The 21,455-nt window shown below is 36.9% G+C and overlaps 1 protein-coding gene across 15 annotated transcripts in view; it reads right to left on the reverse strand.

Moving 5' to 3' along the window:
* RPS6KC1 (ribosomal protein S6 kinase C1) overlaps window positions 1–21,455 on the reverse strand; it is a 223,155-nt gene that overhangs the window by 34,598 nt on the left and 167,102 nt on the right. For 14 of the 15 annotated variants that reach the window (XR_001881479.1, XM_017851939.1, XM_017851937.1 and 11 more), the window contains 4 exons: window positions 13,515–13,562; window positions 11,818–11,950; window positions 1,321–2,916; window positions 960–1,049 (listed from right to left, as the gene is read on the reverse strand). Coding sequence is in view for 14 of the 15 variants with exons in the window: in XM_017851939.1 (XP_017707428.1) it covers window positions 960–1,049; window positions 1,321–2,916; window positions 11,818–11,950; window positions 13,515–13,562 (1,867 nt within the window). In the remaining variant the exon portion in view is untranslated. The remainder of the gene's footprint in view (window positions 1–959; window positions 1,050–1,320; window positions 2,917–11,817; window positions 11,951–13,514; window positions 13,563–21,455) is intronic. The other variant, XM_017851940.1, reaches the window with a different exon arrangement.

Genomic DNA, 21,455 nt, shown 5'->3' on the forward strand with positions numbered 1-21,455 from the left:
AAAAAAAAAAAAAAAAAAAAAAACCTCCATTTTGCCAGGTGCCATGGCTCATGCCTATAATCCCAGCTATTCCAGAGGCTAGGACAAGAGGATTGCTTGAGGCTAGGAGTTCAGGACCAGTCTGAGCAACACAGCAAGGCCCTGTTTCTACAAAAAATAAATAAATAAATAAATTAGCCAGGAGTAGTGGCATGCACCTGTAATCCCAGCCCCTTGAGCCCAGGAGTTCTAGACCAGCCTGGGCAACACAGAAAGACCTCATCTCTACAAGAAATGCTGTAAAAAAAATTAGCCAGGCATGGTGGTGCACACCTGTAGTCCCAGCTACTCGGAAGCTGAGGCAACAGGACTGTTTGAGCCCAGGAGCTGGAGGCTGCAGTGAGCCATAACAGCACCACTGCATTCCAGCCTGTATGATCTGTTGTGTCTCAAACAGATCTTTTTTGATACGTCTCAAAAAAGAAAAGAAAAGAAAAGAAAAGAAAAGAAAAGAAAAGAAAAGAAAAGAAAAGAAAAGAAGAGAAAAGAAAAGAAAAGAAGAAAGAGAGAGAGAGAGAGAGAGAGAGAGAAAGAAAGAAAGAAAGAAAGAAAGAAAGAAAGAAAGAAAGAAAGAAAGAAAGAAAGAAAGAAATAAATTACAAATCTAAAGAGGGTCAGGGTATTTAAAGGTCCTTGTAATCACTAAGAAGCTAAGACATTTCTAAGAATTCACTGCAGTTCTTAGTGAGATATAAACTCATTTAACAATAATAAATATATGGACACACATACACATATATACCTATGAATTACTTAATTGGTTCAGCCCCAAATTTTCTTTTTTTGAAGGGTTAAACAGATAACCCAATCCAACACATATGTAAACTGCTAGTGAAAAATACAAAAATACAACTTCTATAAAGAAATGAGAGCTGCCGAATCACTTTTTCAAGTGAAACATTTTAGGAGATTGCTCTAACCTGGGGCACAGTACATTCTCTCTATGGCATCGCTGTCACAGGAATCTTCAACCTCACTCCACCTGCTAAAATACGTTAGCTGAATGTGTCCTAAAAACAAAACGACAGGAGAAATCAAAACATTTTTCTCTTCCATTTTCTGCAGAAGTGAACTGTAATTACTCCTTTTGTAGCTAAAAACAGTATCATTAAGAATAATGGCATCATTAAGTACTAGAAGCTATTACTGGGGGTGAATTTGCTGCACTGATAATGAAGCTCTAGACAGGAAATGAAGATACTAATTACAAGATAAAACGCCTACTCAGTTAATTGGAAGCAACAGCGAATAAAAAGAAATGCATTTGCAAAAGTTCCTGACCTCTATCATTCAATAAGATGTTGTTTGGGTTCAAATCGCGGCACACAATTCCCTCTCTATGTAAAGCATCAAGGGCTACCACCATTTCAGCTGCCCATCTTTGAATGCAGCCCTCTGGGATGTAAAACCTGGAGGTTAGTGCTAATTTTTTATCAAGGTCCTCAAAAATCTGATGGATTTCCTTGTCTCCTTCTAGCGCTAAACCACTTTCTCCCTTAGTCTCAGAGTCTCTCTGGAATAAAGAAGTTGGTTCCTCTTTAGCCAAATCATCAGTGTGATCTGTAAACAGCAATACTTCTTCTGTTTTTAAAGTGTCTGTGCTTGCAATATATTCATTAGCACCTGAGAGTGGACTACAAATATGGAGTAAGCTTTCTTCTGTGTTGTTTGCAGTTACTGCTGACTCAACCACTCCAAGTCCTTGAAACCTAGGATCTGAGCTGGGTAACAAAGACACATCTCCTGAATTACTATGATCAACAGCTGCTACAAATAACATCCTGGGATCGTCCCGTGCATAGTGTTTCTCTGTTATCCTATGGGATTTGGGCCCAGAGGGATCACTCAGCTCCTCCATGCCTTTCTCCTCATGTGCTTGGCATTGTTCAGTACTAAGTCTGAGGCATAAAACGTCAGGGGCTTCCAAGAGTTTATTTTCTATTATCCCTATATTAGTTTGTGTAAACTTAGTAGGTCCCATTGCTGCAGCTTCTCTTGTTGGCTCCAATTCACCAGGTAAATTGACAAGAAGATCAGGTCTTCCTTCATCAGTACCACTGACATCATCAAAAGCAGCATCTTTAAATGAAATAACTGGCACTGAGTCATCTGAGCCCCTGCTAATGGTGTCCTGAGCTTTAAACTCTACCTTGCTTTCACTAGTATTAAAACTCCTAGAAGCACTGTCTCCATCTGGAAGAGTAAAGAATGGTTTCAAAGGTTCTGATTTTAGACTATACAATTTTTCTCCAAAGTCAAGTCCCAGGAGTTCACTTGCGCTATCCTTACTGTCTATCCTAAAGAATTCCATGGGGCTATTTTTTGATCTACTGAGGGAATCTGATGTTCTTGGAGAACTAACTGCTTCTGGGTCATCGTTGGGGAAGAACTTCAGCTCGTGAGCTCTCAGCTGTGTGCTGGGGCTGTGACTGTCAGCAGCAAGGTGTGCTGGGAAGCTTTGAATAGCTTTAGTATCAACACCATTCCCTTCAGTCTTCATGAAGGGCTCCTCATTCAAAGACCCTGGTTCAATCTTTTCTTGCCCATATTCATTACATAATGTTAAATAACTAGTAGTACATTCTTCTTCTGAACTCGAACCAGAATCTGGCCACTTCGGAGAGCTATCTTGGCCATCATCTTCCTGGTTGCTGTCATCTTGAGAACTTGGAGTAAGACTACTCTTCAAAGGCAGAGCTCTAAGCACGCTTCCACCATCACTTCCTCTGGATTCAAAGCTACTGCTGTCCTGAGGACTAGAAGTTGGCTGTTGTAGGTGAACTTTTGCAAGTGTAGATTTTTTTACTTCCTTGATATCAAAGCTTTCTTCAGGACTTCTGTTTAGAAATTTACTAATATATGACCACAGTTTGCCACCTGTGAACAAGTATAACAAAACAAACAAAAGTATTAACATCTCCAAATTAACAGTTATTTATTTAAGCCATTAGAAAAGCAAAAGCTATCTTAAAAAAATCAATCAAAACAAGTCAATAATAGTCATTAACATCAAGTGTGCCATAAGATAAGCATATTTAATAAAATGGTTGTTATTGCTGAATGGTGAGTATGGTTTCAAGCATATCTCCTGATAACAATTTTTTTAAGTGACAACCTATTTCTTCCTTTGAAGGGAAATTAGTTATAACAAACACTAATATGAAATTTCACAGCTAAAATTCTACTCTAAAGTTAAGTATCATTTAGTCTTAGAAGCATCTGTTTATGTTCTGCTCTGTTTACATAATAATTTTTTCAAGCATGACCCCTTGGTCAAAAGGAAATACATAAATAAGTGCTGTTTAAATTGTATACTACAATGGGGGGAAAAAATCAACAATATTATTATTCCATTTTGAAAATGTCCCGGTCCAGGATTGGAGGAATTTGGCATGTGGTATATAATTATGCCTTTATAAATAACATATTAATAATATATTTCCCCTTTTATGCCCTGCCACATATGTAATACGTTGTATAAGTAAAGCTACTGAGGAAGATTAATTGGGCAACCATTAATGAAGCAAGTTATGGAAATTCTGACTGTGTATTCTGACATATATCTTTAAAACTAAAATCATAAAAATCACTTTCATGTAAATCAGAGAAATAAAAAAAATACAGTATTTTACCAGCAATACTTGTAGTTATTATTTCACCATAGTTTTATTTTATTTTAACCATTAAAACACCTCAATCCCTTTTGTCAATTATAATGTTTATGTTAAACAATTATAGCTAAGTATCAAAAACTTGCTATAACAGTAGTGACTAGGAACAGTATTATAAGAAAGAATAATTAATTAAATTTGATCCAGAAATCTCAAAAACAGTAACTTCAGAAGTATACTTTGTGGAGACAGAATTGCAGTTGCAAAGAAATGAAAAATTAAGAATGATGTGTTCAATGATAGGCTGGATTAAGCAAATGTGGCACATATACACCATGGACATTCGTTAATCCTGGAATACTATGCAGCTCATAAAAAGGATGATCATGTCCTTTGAGGGACATGGATAAAGTGGAAACCAATCATTCTGAGCAACATTGCAAGGACAGAAAACAAAACACCGCATGTTCCACCATAGGTGAAACTGAACAATGAGAACACTTGGCCAAAGGGTGGGGAATATCACACACTGGGGTCTGTTGTGGGGTGGGGGGGAGGGTGGGGGGAGGGATAGCATTAGAAGATATACCTAATGTAAATGATGAGTTAATGTGTGCAGCACACCAACATGGCACATGTATACATATGTAACAAACCTGTATGTTGTGCACATGTACCCTAGAACTTAAAAGTATAATAAAAATAAATAAATAAAAATAAAAAAGAATGATGTGTTAAAATAAATCCCTCTATTCATATAAAGAAGACAATTTTTCAGCACATATTTAGTGTAATCATTAAGCATCATATGCCAAGAGTACCTAAACCAGAAAATAATCATTGACAGTCAATTGCATGTGTAAAAAAGTCAACAGAAATATCAAAAATACCTCTTCCTACTTCACATTTCATTTCAAGAAATTCAATAAATACATATAGCACCTGACATGGTACCTAGCATAGAATAAATGCTCAATAAAGGCTAATGGTCATAATATTAATCATAGAATTCTCATACACCTCTTTGTAGCAGTGATGTAGTTAACCATCTTCCCTATTCTATTTATTTAACTTTTTTTTTTTTTTTTTTTAAAGACAGAGCCTCACTCTATAGCCTAGGCTGGAGTGCAGTGGCGGGATCTCAGCTCACTGAAGCCTCCAACTCCTAGGTTCAAGTTAACCTCCTGCTCAGTCACCCAATTAGCTGGGATTACAGGCACACACCACCACAGCCAGCTAATTTTTGTGTCATATTCCCCACTTTGATAACAGTTAGTGGTACAGGACGTTATGGCATTTAACTTTTTCCTTTCATTTTTTTCTTAGCTAATGCTTTCTGTCCTCTTTAGAGTATACTCAGTGTTTCACATTTCCCCATATTTCAACTGAAGTTTAAAAGGAGCTATGCATTGAGTCTATATTCTTTAGTCTGTTGACAACAATACTCACATTGTCTTACCACAAATACCTACATTGTGTCAGTCTAACAATGCTGGAACCTAAACCTAAGATTCCTGTGTGCAATCCAAATAAAATGACTTGGGTGGTTTTCAATTCTCCTAGATGATGACTACTTTGAGGAAAGGATCAAGTCTTTTTCATCTTTGTATGTCTACTGCCTACACAATGTGCACGACATAAAAGTCACTGCTTGTTAAATCAGATGATGAGATGTACCGTATAAGCAGTACCTGCATCTGTAAAGTTCCACTGATCAGCAAGGAATGGTACCTTTTAATAAAGTTCTAAGAAAAGCTCCATTCATTCCTAGGCCAATTCCACCTGAATAAACTACTGAAATCTAAAATTCAATGTACTTAAAGTCTTCATTTTTGGGGATAATGCTATAACTACAACTAGATCCTTACTTTAAGTCCCTCCTGTAGCATTCTACCCTACTAACTGCTACCTAATTAATCTTCTATTTCAGCACAGATCTTATGCCATTTCTGCATTCAAGAAGCCAAATTCCCTCCACCTACTGAATCATGTACCAACTCTGCATAGGCATTTGAACTCCTGAGTAATACAGTTATCAACCCGTGATTTGGTCCTCTCCCCTTACTCAACACAGAATTCATGATGGGCTTTTCCTCATACCATGCTTATACTTGGAATGTTTTTTTCCTAATAGTTTCCCCACTATCTGCTTGTGAAAATCTTACCTATTCTTGAAGGTCCTTCACAATCTGTTTTCTTTTACCAATTTCTTTCTATCCCTTAACTGGACACAATATATATCTTCTCTGAATCCTCTATCATTCACCTTCATACCCTTTATGACATTTACAACATCATATTAATATTACTTTTATGCTTTTATTATCTCCTTTACGAGACTGAGAAGTCTTAATAGCTGCAGGCAGAGGATTCTATCTAGCTTGTAAAACAGGTATTAAATAAATATTTATTAAACTGAGTTATAAAAAGATAATATCTTTACATTTTTTTTTGAAAAACTTTCAAGGAAAAGAATCTATAAGTAAGAATATAAGGATCTATAAGTATAACATCATTTTGGGGGTCGTATGTTCTTCCAAAGATATACATTAACCTTAAAAAAAACCTGTTATTGCTAAAGTACCTAAAATTTGTCTAATTTTAAGATTATAAATGATACTTTTCTAAGTCTTTTGAAGGACATAAAATTGTAGATATTGAACCATTTTAAGATATAAAACTAAGAATTCATAATGTTTAATTAAAACTCTTTGTCTCTCCTCAGATTTTAAATCTCTTGGTTTTCTATAAGATTGCAAAGTAAGTTTGTTAATTTGCTTGGTCAGAATTAGTACTTAAATTTCATATGTATAATAAAACACTACTATCGCAGCAATCAAAAACCATCTTTTGGCCAAGCAATTCAACATGAAAAAAATCTGTCCTACATATAATTCTCAAAAAATACAACAAACAAAAACATGTATGTATAAATACATGTATTTATATTGAGTACTGGAAACAATGTAAATATCAATAATAGCCATTTGCAAATACATAGTGCTTACCATGTACCGGATACTATTCTAAGCCTTTTACATATACAACTATTTAATCCTCACATCAACCCTATAAGGTAGGTAATTAATATTATCTCTATTTTACAAATGAGGAAACTGAGGCACAGAAAGGTTAAATAACTTGCCCAAAGTCACACTAGTAACGGTGAGCCAGCATTTATATTCACACAGCATGGCTCCATAGTGCTTATTTTTAATCCCTATACTGTACTGCCTCTCTTAATACATACCTAAATATACAGATATATTAAAGGTGTCCAAGGTACACTGTTAAGATGGGGGGAAAAAATTCAAGCTCAAGGCAATATGTAACACCCATTTAAGTTTTTTAAAAACAGACAGGTAGGTAGGAAAGTTATTGGAAGATATATGATAACCATTAAAAGAGTGCCTATTTCTGGGGAATAGGTCTAGGCAACAAAGTGAATAGGGAGGGATAATTTTTATTTTTACTTTACAAACTTCTACTTTGTTTGAATTTATTTTATAAATTAGTTTTATAATTTTAGAAAACTAACTAATAAAAGGAGAATCATTTTACTCCTTGGGGCCTTAAGTAACTTGGAGAGAAATTCTTTTCTACCTCCTTTCTATTTTGTATATCCACAGTCAGAGACTTTTGCAACTTCTGTCTTTTAATTTGGTCTTTCATCTTTTCTCTGACTGACCCAGTATTCAACAATTATACACTGAGTACCTTCTAAATACCAAGTATTTTACTAATTCATCATATAGATGATGAATATTACACAATCCCTAAGCTGAGAAACTTAAACTCTCATGGCCTTGACTGAATACATTCTGCTTCCCCACCTTTCTCTCTCAAATAGTTTAAGAAAGAGCTTTATTAAAAGGAATAGTAAACATTTTAAACCTCTCTCCTAAAATCCTGCCTGATATATCCTAACTGTCTACTCAACATCACCTGAATATTTAATAAGCATCTCAAATTCACATGTCCAAAACGGAATCCCTGATTTTCCTTCTAAATTTACTTCTTCCACAGCTTAGTATATGGAAACTACATTATCTCAATTATTTGAGCCAAACACTTTGAAATCATGTAAGACAGAATCATGCCCATTGTACCTTCAAAATACATTCAGATTCTAATAACCATTCTTCACCACCTATGCCAGCAGTCTCCAATCTTTTTGGCACCAGGAACCAGTTTCATGGAAGACAATTTTTTCATGGACAGGGACAGGGGTGGGGGTGAGGGTGGAAATTGTTTTGGGGTGAAACTGTTCCACCTCGGATCATTAGGCATTAGATTCTCCTAAGGAGTGTGCAACCTAGATCCCTTGCATGTGCAGTTCACAATAGGGTTTGTGCTCCTATGAGAATCTAATGCCACTGCTGATCTGACAGGAGGCAGAGCTCAGGCAGTAATGTTCACTTGTCCGTCACTCACCTCCAGGTACCTGTCTGTGGCCAGGGGACCCCTGACCTACACCACTTATGCCCTGTCCAAGCCATCATCATTTTCACCTGGGGTGCTGCAGCAACTCCAAAATTGGTCTCCCTGCTTTTCCTTCTGCTCTCCTACATTCTGTTTTACACCAAGTAGCAAATGATCCCTATCTCATCAATCCTTTGCTCAGCATGACCCAATAATGTCTTAGCTCATTTAGAATAACAGTCCAGTTCTTAACGTGGCCTATAATGCTATACAGGATCTGCCTGCCTGCCTCCTCACTTCTCTAAGCATTCTTCCTACCGCTCTTTCTGTTCTGCTTCAGCCACACTGATCCTGCTGCTTCTTGAACACCAAGCACACCCCTGCCTCTAAGCCTGGGGACCTATTTGTCTCCTCTTGCCAAGACATCCTTTCCTTATATATCTACAATGCTCCCTCTCTCGCTTCCTGAAGGTCTCTGGTCAAATGTCCCTTCTCAATAAGATGACCACCCTATATAAAAATAGCAAACCACCCCTTCTCACCCCTTTAGCATTCCCTTCCCCTTTTCTTTAGTTTTTCTCCATAGCATATTTACCTCCATCTGTCATACATTTACTTAAATATTTGCTTATTGTCTGTTCTGCCTCTATAATGTAATGTAATGTAAGCTCCATGCAGGCAAAGTCTTCTGTTTTGTTCACTGCCAAATTAGAACTATGCCTGTGTCCCAGCAAGCACTCAATATATTTCTAATGAAATGAATTAAAAACGGAAAGAAAGAGTCCAAGACACTCACATAAATTATGAGTAGTTCTGTAAGCAATGGAAAGCTAAATCTACAAATCATAAATATTCAAAGCATTCATGTTATGGAGAAAACAACTGTTCAAGGTTTGCTTTCTCAGTAATAACTATTCGCACACATGAAAAGTTACTTTTCTATGACACAGACCAACTTTCTAATCTACGGAGCTGTCACTGATGTGTAAAAGAAAACACACTGTTCATCACCCAGTTCACTGCACTGCTGAAGCCAAATCTGAGAAATTACTGCAGATTTTCCTCTTCCTAATCTCAAATCCATCACAGGTCCCATTGACTCTATCCTCAAACATCTCCACTGGTGCCCCAGAAGGCTAAGCCAGCAGCACCTTTTGACTAGCCTCCAGTATTCACCTTTTTACTGCTTCTATTCTTACCTTTCTACAACCTATTCCCCATACAAGAGCCAGTGACCTTTTTAAAATGTAAATCAGATTGTGTCACCCCTCAAGAAGTCCAATGGTTTCTCAATGCACCTGAATAAAAGCCAAAGTCCTTACTCTGCTGTACAAGGCTCCTGTCTACTTCTCCAACAGCCTCATGTACCAACAAGTGCCTCACATTGTCCTCGCTCTGCTCCATTCCAACCAAATGATGCCTTTCTTGGTCATCAAACATCCCAAGTTTGTTTTTACACTCATCCCCGTACCTGTATCTTACATTCAGATGATTGTTTCTTTCGTCATTCAGAACTTCTCTTAAATGCCACCTTCTCAGAGAGAGCTCCCTCGACTACTTAATTCAACATAGTCCCCCAGTTGTTATCTGTTAGATCTCCCTTTGTTAAAGATCTGTATAGTTCCTTTTATTATCCAATGTTCTCTTGCTTTTTGTTTTTCTGTTTGACTTTTCACAACAAGAATTTTAAGTTGCAGGCCTGGCGTGCTGGCTCACACCTGCAATCCCAGCATTTTGGGAGGCTGAGGCGTGAGAATCGCTTGAGGCCAGGAGTTTAAGACCAACTTGGGCAACACGGAGAGATCCAATCTCTACAAAAACTTTAAAAACTTAGCCAGGGATTACATGTTGCATGCATGTAATCCCAGCTGAGGCAGGAGATCACTTGAGCCCAAGAGTTCAAGGTTACAGTGAGCTATGATTGTACCATAGCACTCTAACTTAGGAGACAGAGCAAGACCCTGACCACCCCCAACCAAAAAAAAAAAAAGAATGTTCTTGTCTTGCTCACCTAAAAAGGAGCCTACTATACAGTACATGCTCAATAAATTTGCTGAATATTTAATGAATCCAGAGTCTCTATTTGCATTGTAATTTACTATCTTTATATTACAAAACCATCTTAAAATTAAACAATAGACACCTACAATGAATGGTCAAAAGAGACAAATTTTATGGTCATGTGACCATTCAAAGTCAGGTATGGTCGATAGTAAAGAAGGATCTAAAATAGTAGAAAATTTAAAAGTCATAAGTCTATGACTTTAAAAGATCATAAAAATTTTCCACACTATTCAAGTAAAATCAATTGAAACATCAGCTTCAAGAGGTATAAGGGATAGTGAGAAGATGGTAGAAAAAACCTGAAAAATTATGTGGAGAAGGAAAAGGAAGAGGAAGAAGAGGAAGATACAGCTACAAATAACAGAGGTAAGCTAAGATTGAAAATTTTGCCATAGATAATCTCCAACATGAATAATCCACACTGGGTAATAGAATATTGACTATAATTACATTCATCCTACTGACCTTGTTCTAAATTATTATGGATTATTACTACGCAAGTTATTTTGTTCCACACCAGAGGTGGCTGTATTTCGCTATCAGATGACATGACCTCTAATTCAATAATGTCTGTAATGCACTGGTATCCTCAGATAAAAGCTGTCTATAATGTCTGAACAAAGGTGAATTAGTTATCCAATTCACACACACAATTAACTCTCTTAATACCTGAGAGACCATAGAGCCCCTTCTGAATTTCCTATTAAATACTGCATATGGAGGTCTTCCCTCCATCTGTAGTTATCTTGTGCTGTACTTCACAATAAACAATATTGTTTATTGCCCCCATCAAAAATCTTGCATTCGTTATCATATGAGACCTCATTCCAGAAAGCAATGACTTCTTTTCCTAAAAAATTGTATTAAATACAAATGTTATGCCTATTAGTAAAGTACAATAGTTATATAAAAATAATAATGCCTTCACGAAATATGGGAAACAATTAAAATTTTTTTACTATTTTACGAACACCTCTTAAAAGTCAAATGGCAATATGTATTAAGTGAATTTATATTTATATGTGTTTGCAGTCATCCTAAATAAAAAACTATTTATTTAAATTCAGGTATTAAAGGGCAAAAAAAAAATCAAAACATAATATTTTTTGCCACCTGTTCCCTCTACAAAGAGCTGAAATTTCATAAACAGTTTGAAGGCAGAGAACTATGCCTCTGCTTTGTACCCATATGTGATGCCAATGGCTGTATTCATAAAAACTCAGATCAGAATAACTAGGTAACGTCAAATGTTAAGCAAACACCCTTGACTTCTAAAAGAAGGAGGTAATTAATTAATTCTTCAGGGGATGCTTTTCATTTTAGTCATCTAACATAATGTATCCTTTCAGCAGGGAACAAGCGAACAAAATATCACTAAAATAAAATCTAGCTCTTTTACCACACATTCACATTAAAGTTCTCATTATATTAGGTAAATTTCATGAGAAAGTAAGTAGTGAAGTAAATCTACAAATGGTACCATAGTTCACATGAAATCTGCTGTTCACCTGGGTTTTCATTTTCCCTCACAACTCAAAATAGGGAGGTAGAGCAGAGGAATAGGAAGTGGTTTCTTAAACATGTTTCATATATTCTATCTGCTCATGAAATGACAGAGAGAAACTGGAATCTAAGCAGGTGACATTCTTCACTGCATAAACAATCCAAACTACAAACCAACCTTCCGCATGCTGCAGCACAAGAAATACTGACTCCTCAGAGATGATGTACTTATGCAGACACACCATGTTGGGCACACAGCGGGGGATGATGGTCTTTCTGTTCCTGCTGTATTCACTGCTTTTCCTTAGACCCTGACAGAGAACAAAAAGGTCAGTTGTATCCTCAGTTGCCTTTGGAGCCTGCTGTGCTCTGTGTTTATCAACCAAACTAATCTATCTGAGTTACTCTGGGCTTCAGAGAAACCACTCATCTGCTGCTCTATGCCCCCCAGTCCCTGGAGGCTCTGCTGATGGCATCTGGCGTGAATCCAGAGAAGGAAGATGCCACAAAGCTGCCATTAAAATCAATTACGTGGGTCAGTGTTTTTATTAGAGATGCTCTCAAACTAAGTCATCAGGATGACACACAGTTATTTCTCTGTGACCTTTTCTTAAGCTTTATTTTACTTATCTATATCTTTAAAGCAGTAGACATTGTAAGACCAATGCAAACTCCTGAGACATAAAACATATTCTTAGATTAAGCAGGCAATTTTAAAATCCTATCCCCCAGAAGTGCAAACAATATTAAGTCTTCTTACAAGGAATAAGGTTTGTCTATTTTCTGGTGTCATACTCTGTTTTCAAAAACTGGGGAAATGTCAATGATAAAGTATATTCACACACACACACACACACACACACACACGTTTCAGTATGTGTCAATGTGACCTACTGCCATGCCTTATCAGCAAAAGAAAAGCATCAGAAAAGAAATATAAAATTAATAAATTCATCTTCTGAATGCTGTGAAAATGCTTAAATTAGGCTATTTTCAGAATATGTACTAGCACAGCCCATTCCAAATACAATTTCAAAATTTCAAAATTGAGGGTTCTTTCTCTCCTGATTAATTTAGTTATAAATTATATTATGTATAGAATCAAAATTAAATTTAGATCAAAAAGAGGACCAGGAATGCAGATAATGCTTTCCCAAAATACCTGTAACAAGACTTTAAGGCAAAATTTTAGCTCTTAAGAACTGTAGTGATAATCGAAGGTGAGACTGTGTGTAGTCTTCATGACTATAAAAAATGTTCTTGAGATGTATTTACACACTACACATTCAAACAACATGAAATGATTCTTCAATTTATCCAAATTATTTCCTCCATACTCTGTATCAAAAAAAAAAATATTGTTAAATGCATGCTATCAACCATGATGGAAGGATAGAAAAAAAAAGTAAATAAATATCACCAGAAACAACATTAAAAGACATTCAAAACCTAGGGGGGAAATATTAACTACTTAGTTAGTATTAACTAAATACTAACTAAAATATTTTCTTTCAGAAGCATAATTTGAAATTAAAATTTTAAATTCATTAAACATATAAATTTTACTTACTCTTTTTTTTTTTTTTGAAACAGGGTCTCACTCTTGTTGCCCAGGCTGGAGTGCAATGGCGCAATCTTGGTTCACTGCAATCTCTGCCTCCTGGGTTGAAGTGATTCTCCTGCCTAAGCCTCCCGAGTAGCTGGGATTATAGGCGCCCACCATTACACCCGGCCAATTTTGTATTTTAGTACAGATGGGGTTTCACCATGTTGGCCAGGATGGTCTTGAACTCCTGACCTTAGGTGATCTGCCTACCTCAGCCTCCCAAAGTGCTGGGATTATAGGCACCGCACCTGGCTACAAATTTTACTTACTTTTAAAATGAAAGTCTGTTCTGTCCTTGTGTCCATTACAAGTAAAACCTACATAAAAGACATGAGTAATAATTGATTAACAATACAATGAAACATTAACTCTTAGCTTTAAACTAAACTTTAAGAGTGGGGCAGGGCTGAAATTTAATCCCCTCCCCAAAATTGTTCATTTCTGAATAAGTTTTTTTAAGTTGGCAAATTATAGGATCAAAATAATCTTATCCAAAATAGGCTTTATTATGGTTTCCTTTTCTAAAAATGACATATTTTAGAAACATTACTGTTTCCTAAAGTATTTTAAAATGTATTTCTTAGAAGTAAAGGACATATTATTTTAAACAGAGTTTTCCCTCTTGGAACATATATGATCAACAGGAAGTGGTTCAAAAAAAATTGTTCAAGTCTCAATTTTCTTTCTAAAATCTCCTATGTAGCAACTTGCTATAATGTGATCTCAATAACTCAGGCTCTAGCCTAAGGCATCCTTTTGGTACCACTTCACCCTGGATTCACCTTAACACCTCTTTCCACCAAATCCTATCAGCTCTGTCTTCAAAATGTATCCAGAATCTGAACTCACCTTACCATTTCCACAGTTAATACTCTGATTCAAGCAAAGACCAACTCTCACCTAACTTGTAACTATGGTGTCCCAGCTGACCTCCCTGCTTCCATCTGTGCTGCCCTGTGGTCTATGCTCAAAGCAGTGGCCAGGGTTTTCTTTTTAAAACATAAGTTAGAACATGGCACTCTTCTTATCTCACTGAGAGAAAAAGCTTAAGCCCATAAAATGACCTCAAGACCCTTCATAACCTCTCACACATTGCCCCCTTAAACTACTCATTCCCACCCCTCATCTTGATGGATAAAATAAATTAACAGAAGTATGAAATTATCCCACCCTATTAAGGCTTTATTATTTTGGAAATACTACAATAGCAAAGATTGGTAAACTTTTTCTTTAAAGGGCCAGACTGTAAATATTTGGGGCTCTGCTGGCCTATGCAGTCTCTGTTATAGCTTTTCAACTTTGTCATTATACAACAAAAGCAGCCGCAGACTGAAATTGGCCATGGGAGGAGGATTTGTACTACAGAAATCAGCAAACACTGCAAATGAGCCTCTTCACCCTACCAGAGAGCTGTCAAATATCTACCAGCCCACCACTGGATAAGAAGAGACAGAAATTAAGGATGAAAAAAAAAAGATGTTAAGCTTAAAAAAAACAAAGAATTTTTAAAAGGTGAGAAGAAACAGGAAAGTTGAGATGGAAAACCAGTTTGAGAAGATGGAAAATTCCATTTTAGATAATCAAGTTGAAACAATAGTGACAACTTCATCTTTGTCTTCTCTTCTGAGTGTCTGACCTACACTACTTAAATTTCCATTAATTTCAATACAATATTCTCACAGGTACCGCATATCCTCTTCCCAAGGCCCTGACTTCATCAAACAAACACACAAACAGCCTGCTCCTCCTCCTATGGTACTAAGTAACACCATCTTCCATTCATGCTCTGAAACAGCGGTCTAAGTTACTATGAACTCTCTCCTGTCTCCCACCTTCAGAACAAGTGACTGATCCAGTATTCAACAATTATACACTGATCACCTTCTAAATACCAAGTATTTAGAATCAATTCTAAACCAATCAAATCAATTCTACCTCCTAAGCACTTCTCTTATCCACCCTCTATTCTCTAATCTGCCATATTTTAAGCATTTACTATGTCCTATACTTTACCCATGTGTAATCAATATTAATCCTCCTAACAAGTCAATGATTTATTTTGTTTTATTTTATTTTCATTGAGACTGGGTCTCACTCTGCTACCCACGCTAGAGTGCCGTGGTGTGATTTTAGCTCACTGCAGCCTCAACCTCCCAGGTTCAAACGATCCTCCCACTTCAGTCTCCCAAGTAGCATGTGCCACAATGCCTGGATGAATCTTTTTTTTTTTTTTTTTTTTTTTGGTAAGACAGGGGTCTCACTGTATTGCCTAGGCTTGTCTTGAACTCCTGGGCTCAAGTGATCCACCTGCCTTGGCCTCTCAAAGTGCTGAGATTATAGGGATAAGCCACCAGGTCTGCCCCAGTGAAATAATTTGACCATCCTATTCTACATTAAAAGACATTACAGACATGTCTTCTTATGGACATAAGACATTCTTATTATGTAGAAGCTATAAAGGTCGGTAACAGTATCTAACAAAGGTGAGGATTTCAGTAAGATAATCTTATAAAAGTACAGCCAGTTGCTATTACTGCTATCACTATTATTGCTTCTTTTTCCCTGAAATGTTCCCCCAGCCACTTATCAAACAAGTATGCATCTTTCCATACACAGCACAAATGTCACTCTATCTCTCAGTAACACTGACTACTTTCTTCCTTTCTTCTGCTGTTTTACACAGCACCAACATCTATTGTAGCATCTCTAACCCTTCAATTTGGGGGTCTGTCTCCCAATGAGACTTCAAGCTCTTTATGTGCATGCGGTAAGGCAGGATAATGGGCCCCAAAGATGTTCATACCCTAAGAATCCCCAGCATTTGTGAACGTGCTATGTTACTGGCAAAAAGGCCTTTGCAGATATAATTAAGGTACGGACCTTAAAACAGAGAGATTACAGTGGATTATCTGGGTGGGTTCCAAAATATCACATGAATCCATTTCAAAAACAGAGAACTATCTTCTACAAAAAGAAATGCAAAGCACAGAAATGATATGGCTGAAAGGAAAATCATATTCAAAGCATGAAAGGGATGCATGGCTGCTGGCTCTCAGGTGCAAAGGCCCACATGCAAGAACTGAAGAGAGGCTTCTAGGATCTCATAGCAAGCCTAAGAAGGAACCTAGGCAACTTCTAGGAGTACAGAGCAGTCCTTGGCTGATAGCCAGCAAAGAAACAGAGTTCAGTCCTACAACTCTGTGGAAAGAACAGAATTCAGTCAACAACCTGAATGAGCTTGGAAGCAGATTCCTCTCCTGAGCCTCCAGTAAGGAATATAGCCTTGCCAACACGTTGATTTCAAACCAGCAACTGTGTTAGACTTCTGACCTATAGAACTTTAATAATTTAGTTGTTATACACTGCCAACTTTGTGGTAATTTGTTATGACAGCAATAGAAAACCAATAGCATAAAAATTATTCTATCACACAATACACTGTTCTCACACAGTGAATGTTTAATAAACATATGGTTAGTGAATTCAAGTCTAAAAGTTTGTAAGGTAAATGACGACATGGGAACAGAGCTTAGAAAATAAGTCGGTACTAATGATTTATATTTGAGCATTCTCCATAAAGATAAAAACTAAAGACACAAGAATGAATCCCACTGGAACACTTCCTTTATTTCAGGCACTGTGCTGGGCTTTAAGGAATTAAATCATGTAACTCTCTCAATAATCCAAAGAGGTAGGTAACTTTTATTAATCAAGTTTACAGATAAGGAAATAAACATAAAACTGATTGTATCTCTCTGGAGTGCACTCTGAAACACTGGAACTTCTTTAACCTCAGGACTTTGTCCATACTCACAAAGACAGTAAGTGGTAGAGGGTAGTCTGGCTCCAGGTTTCTTTCTCTTTAACTGCTAAGCTATACTATTTATTTCTGAATTTTGAAAATATATATAGTTGAAATATTGTGAGTAAATAAAACAATAACCAAAAGTGTAGTGAGAAAAGTACAAAGAGAAAACATGGTGGTTCAGATGACAGAGAAAGAGGATGCTTAAGATGAGTGTAATCTATGCCAAACAACAGAGAGAAGCCACGAAGAATGAGGACTGAGAAACCATCACTGGTTAGGGCAGTTAGGAAGTCATATGTAACTTTCAATACAGCATTGTACAGTGAACTGCTGAGGATAAAAGCCAGATTGCACGGAGTTAATAATGAGTGATAAGAAAATAGAGGTGACATATATAAGCCTTTCAATAGCAAAGTATGTCAGAAGAAGGAAAAACACTGAAACGAAATAGTGGGATCATCAGTTGAAACAAAGGGTTTGACTTTTATTATTTTTCAGATGGGATAGACTTATTCTTTCCATAGCTGCCCTTTGAGTTATAATCAACACAAATCTTGAGCCTCCAAAATATGAAAACACATCTGTGAACTTTAAGAGTTAAATCAACATATCAAGAATGTAAAAGGAGGCACCATGGCCCTCTTTCTGCAAAGGAGAGCTCAATAAATATATTTTGAACATCTGTTGAATCTGTGAAGACATTTAGTGTTCCTTCAGTCTCATTTGTTTTTATATGAGGTGTGACTTTTTTTTTTTTTTTGAGATGGAGTCTTGCTCTGTTGCCCAGACTAAAGTGCAGTGGCATGATCTTGGCTCACTGCAAGCTCTGCCTCCTGGATTCACGCCATTCTCCTGCCTCAGCTTCCCGAGTAGCTGGGACTACAGGCGCCCGCCACCACGCCTAGCTAATTTTTTGTATTTTTAGTAGGGACGGGGTTTCACCATGTTAGCCAGGATGGTCTCGATCTCCTGACCTTGTGATCCACCCGCCTTGGCCTCCCAAAGTGCTGGGATTAGAGGAGTGAGCCATCGCACTTGGCCTATATGAGGTGAGACTGTTAAGTCACTTACCAGAAAGCCAATTCTATTTGAACAAGACACATCTATATGAAGTAGAATACATCTCACTAGGTAAAAGGCATGGAAGCTGTACAATCAAAGGAAAGAACTTCTCCCTATAAAAAGCCTCTTAATTGACTCAACAAAATATACCTGCATAAATCAGGAGTGATACCTCTTTACTGATCTCACTTAGCCATGAAGCATGAAGCAGATCAGATAAAAAGGTCAAATTGGCTGGGTGCAGTGGCTCATGCCTGTAATCCCAGCACTCTGGGAGGCCAAGGTGGATGGATCACCTGAGGTCAGGAGTTCAAGACCAGCCATGGCCAACATGATGAAACCTCATCTCTACTAAAAATACAAAAATTAGCCGGGCATGGTGGTGGGCACCTGTAATCCCAGCTCCTTGGGAGGGTGAGGCATGAGAATCGCTTGAATCAGGAGTCAGAGCTTGCGGTAAGTTGAGATCATGCCACTTCCACACTCCAGCCTGGGCAACAGACGGAGACTCCATCTCCCAAAAAAAAACAAAACAAAATTAAGATGGATAAACAAGGCTGGGAAATGCTGCTTTGTTTATATTTTCTTCTCCTATGAAGTTTGTGTGCAACTAGACAACGTTCACATTGAGGCAATAAACATAAGAACATATGTGATTTTTTAAAAATGTGCCCTTTGACTGTCAATTTCTCCCAAACAGGTGTTGGCTAAATGATTATAAATTGGCCTCTGGATACACCTCTTCAACTGAGCCGTACAGGGCTGGTGATAATATAATTAGACCCAAAAACATCAGGCTGGTGAATGCTTTCCATCTGTTTGGCAATAATGTTTAGTTAACAATAGTCTTTAAAAGAAGCACCTTCAACTTCAGTTCTTAAAGTTATTTATAGAGCCATTCTTAACACACCAGCACTCCTGCTAACAAGAGCTTTAGCCGCTTGGAAATTATTAGCCATACAGCTGTACACAAAGAGAAACGACTGCATTTAACATCTGTATCTTTCCAAATTTACACGCTTCAACCTCATTTAAAGTCATTTCTTAATGAACAGTGCTATGGTGCTGCATTAATATTATAGTTGCATGCACAAAGATCATAAGGAGCCAAACATTTTTTTTAATGCCAACAGTAGGCCAATCTGTAATGGAACTGTCAGCATAAAGGACAAAATAATAGCTTCTTTAACCCTCAAACAGAATTTGTTCATTTGTAGACTAGAACACATCAATTTAAAAACTGCTCATGGGTTTGCTCACCTTTATAAAGACAAAAATCTAATTTGTACTAGCTTGATACAATTGTCTTTCCAATAAAAGCCTCCTAAAACCATCTTTTATTTCATGATAAAACAAGTACTATAACTAAAACTGTCATGAAATAATTATCTTGGATAGCATACCTTATTGAAAGAATACAATTAGTGTGTTTCTCCCTTTCATTTTTCACACTTACTTATCAGCCCTATATTAGCATATGGTCTAACAGAAGAGATTACTTCATCTTTGCCCATACTAATACATGAAATAACAGCTCCTAACTTGAGGGAGGGTGCAAGGGGGAAGCAGACAACTTATTCCTTAAGGATTAGCCTCATCTGTTCTTCAATTCCAACAGCACAGTGAAACTTGCCCACTTTTCTTTCATAATAGTAGTAGGAAAAGCTCCAACTGATTACAGGTTAGAGTCTATTTGTTAACTAGAATTAAGAAAGGAGTAATATTTAAGTAGGCAACCATCTTTGCAAAGAAAAGAGGGAGAAGGGGTACACCAAAAGTATCAAATGATGATTTTTAAGCATAGAAAGAAAAATAATATGGAGAAGAGAAAAGAGATATGCTACTACGAAGAAACTATGACTGTGGTGAAGAAGTGTGGAGAGTTCCCTTCAGTGGGGATTAAGTGTCTCCCCATTCATGAATCTTAAGATATTTAATTTAAATGTTGACAATGGAAGTTTGGAAGTCCCTGAAAATAACTTCAGCTCCAATTCCTTGTAAAAGAAAGATTACTTGGGTAATTTGAGGGAACGTCTGTCTCTACTTTGGTGCCAGTTACTTCATGGGACTCCAGAACAATTAATACTAGTTAAAATAATGCTTCAGTCTACAGAAAATTAGTACAACCACCATGGAAAACATTATGGAGATTCCTTAAAGAACTAAAAGTAGAACTACCATTTGATCCAGCAATCCCACTATTGGGTAGCTACCCAAAGAAAAAGAAGTCATTATATGAAAAAGACACGTGCATATACATGTTTACAGCAGCACAATTAGCAACTGCAAAGATACCGAACCAACCTAAGTGCCCAGCGACCAATGAGTGGATAAAGAAAATGTGGTATATATACTCCATAGAATACTACTCAGTCATAAAAGGGAATGAAATAATGTCTTTTGCAGCAACTTGGATGAAGGTGGAGGCCATTACTCTAAGTGAAGTAACTCAGGAATGGAAAACCAAATACCGTATGTTCTCGTAAGTGGGAGCTAAGCTATGAGGATGCAAAGGCATTTAAGAATGATCTAATGGACTTTGGGGACACAGGAGGGAAGGTTGGGAGGTGGGTGAGGGATAAAATACTACGTATTGGGTACAGGGTACACTGCTTGAGTAATGGATGCACTTAAATCTCAGAAATCACCACTAAAGAACTGATCTGTGTAACCAAAACCACCAGTACCCCAAAAACTATTGAAAAAAAGAAAAGAAACAAAAAGACTACAGGACAAACACAGAGCATCCCTTAATGGTGTGGCATATAATCTGATTTGTGTTTGCTGCTTATAATCTGAATGAGATATCAACTGTGTTAAGTCATGCTCCTGGTAATTCATATATAAATAACGATAACAGAAAGAATAAAATCAATGCAATAAAGAAACTAGAGAAAATATTACAAGCCCAATTTTGCATGTAAGAGTTTTTCCCAACATACTTTCATATGAACATGATTGCACTTACTATACTCTCTTTCAAAAATAGTCCATACTTGACTAGTATTAGATCTGAATTTTTAACTAGATGGGCAAATTTACAAAAGCTGGTAACGTTATCCTTCTATAGAAATGGTTTTGAACAACAAACCTAGAGCATTAAAACTTTGCTTTCCTCCCCTAACACCATGCATGATTATCAAATGTTATTCATATTTTCTGCTAAAATAAAACTCACTTTGTATTCTTAAAACATCCAAAATGCGTTTCTACTCTTAATTCCACACCTTATTTTCATAAGGCATCTTTATAAAAATGCAACTACTAGAAAACAAGGAATAGTACTCGGCAACCTTTAATATCAAGAATTCTCCCAACTGCGGTCTAACTTCTCTTTCTT

This window comes from Rhinopithecus bieti, unplaced genomic scaffold (assembly GCF_001698545.2).
Source record: "Rhinopithecus bieti isolate Rb0 unplaced genomic scaffold, ASM169854v2 scaffold_34876, whole genome shotgun sequence".
In the NCBI taxonomy this organism is placed as follows: domain Eukaryota; kingdom Metazoa; phylum Chordata; class Mammalia; order Primates; family Cercopithecidae; genus Rhinopithecus; species Rhinopithecus bieti.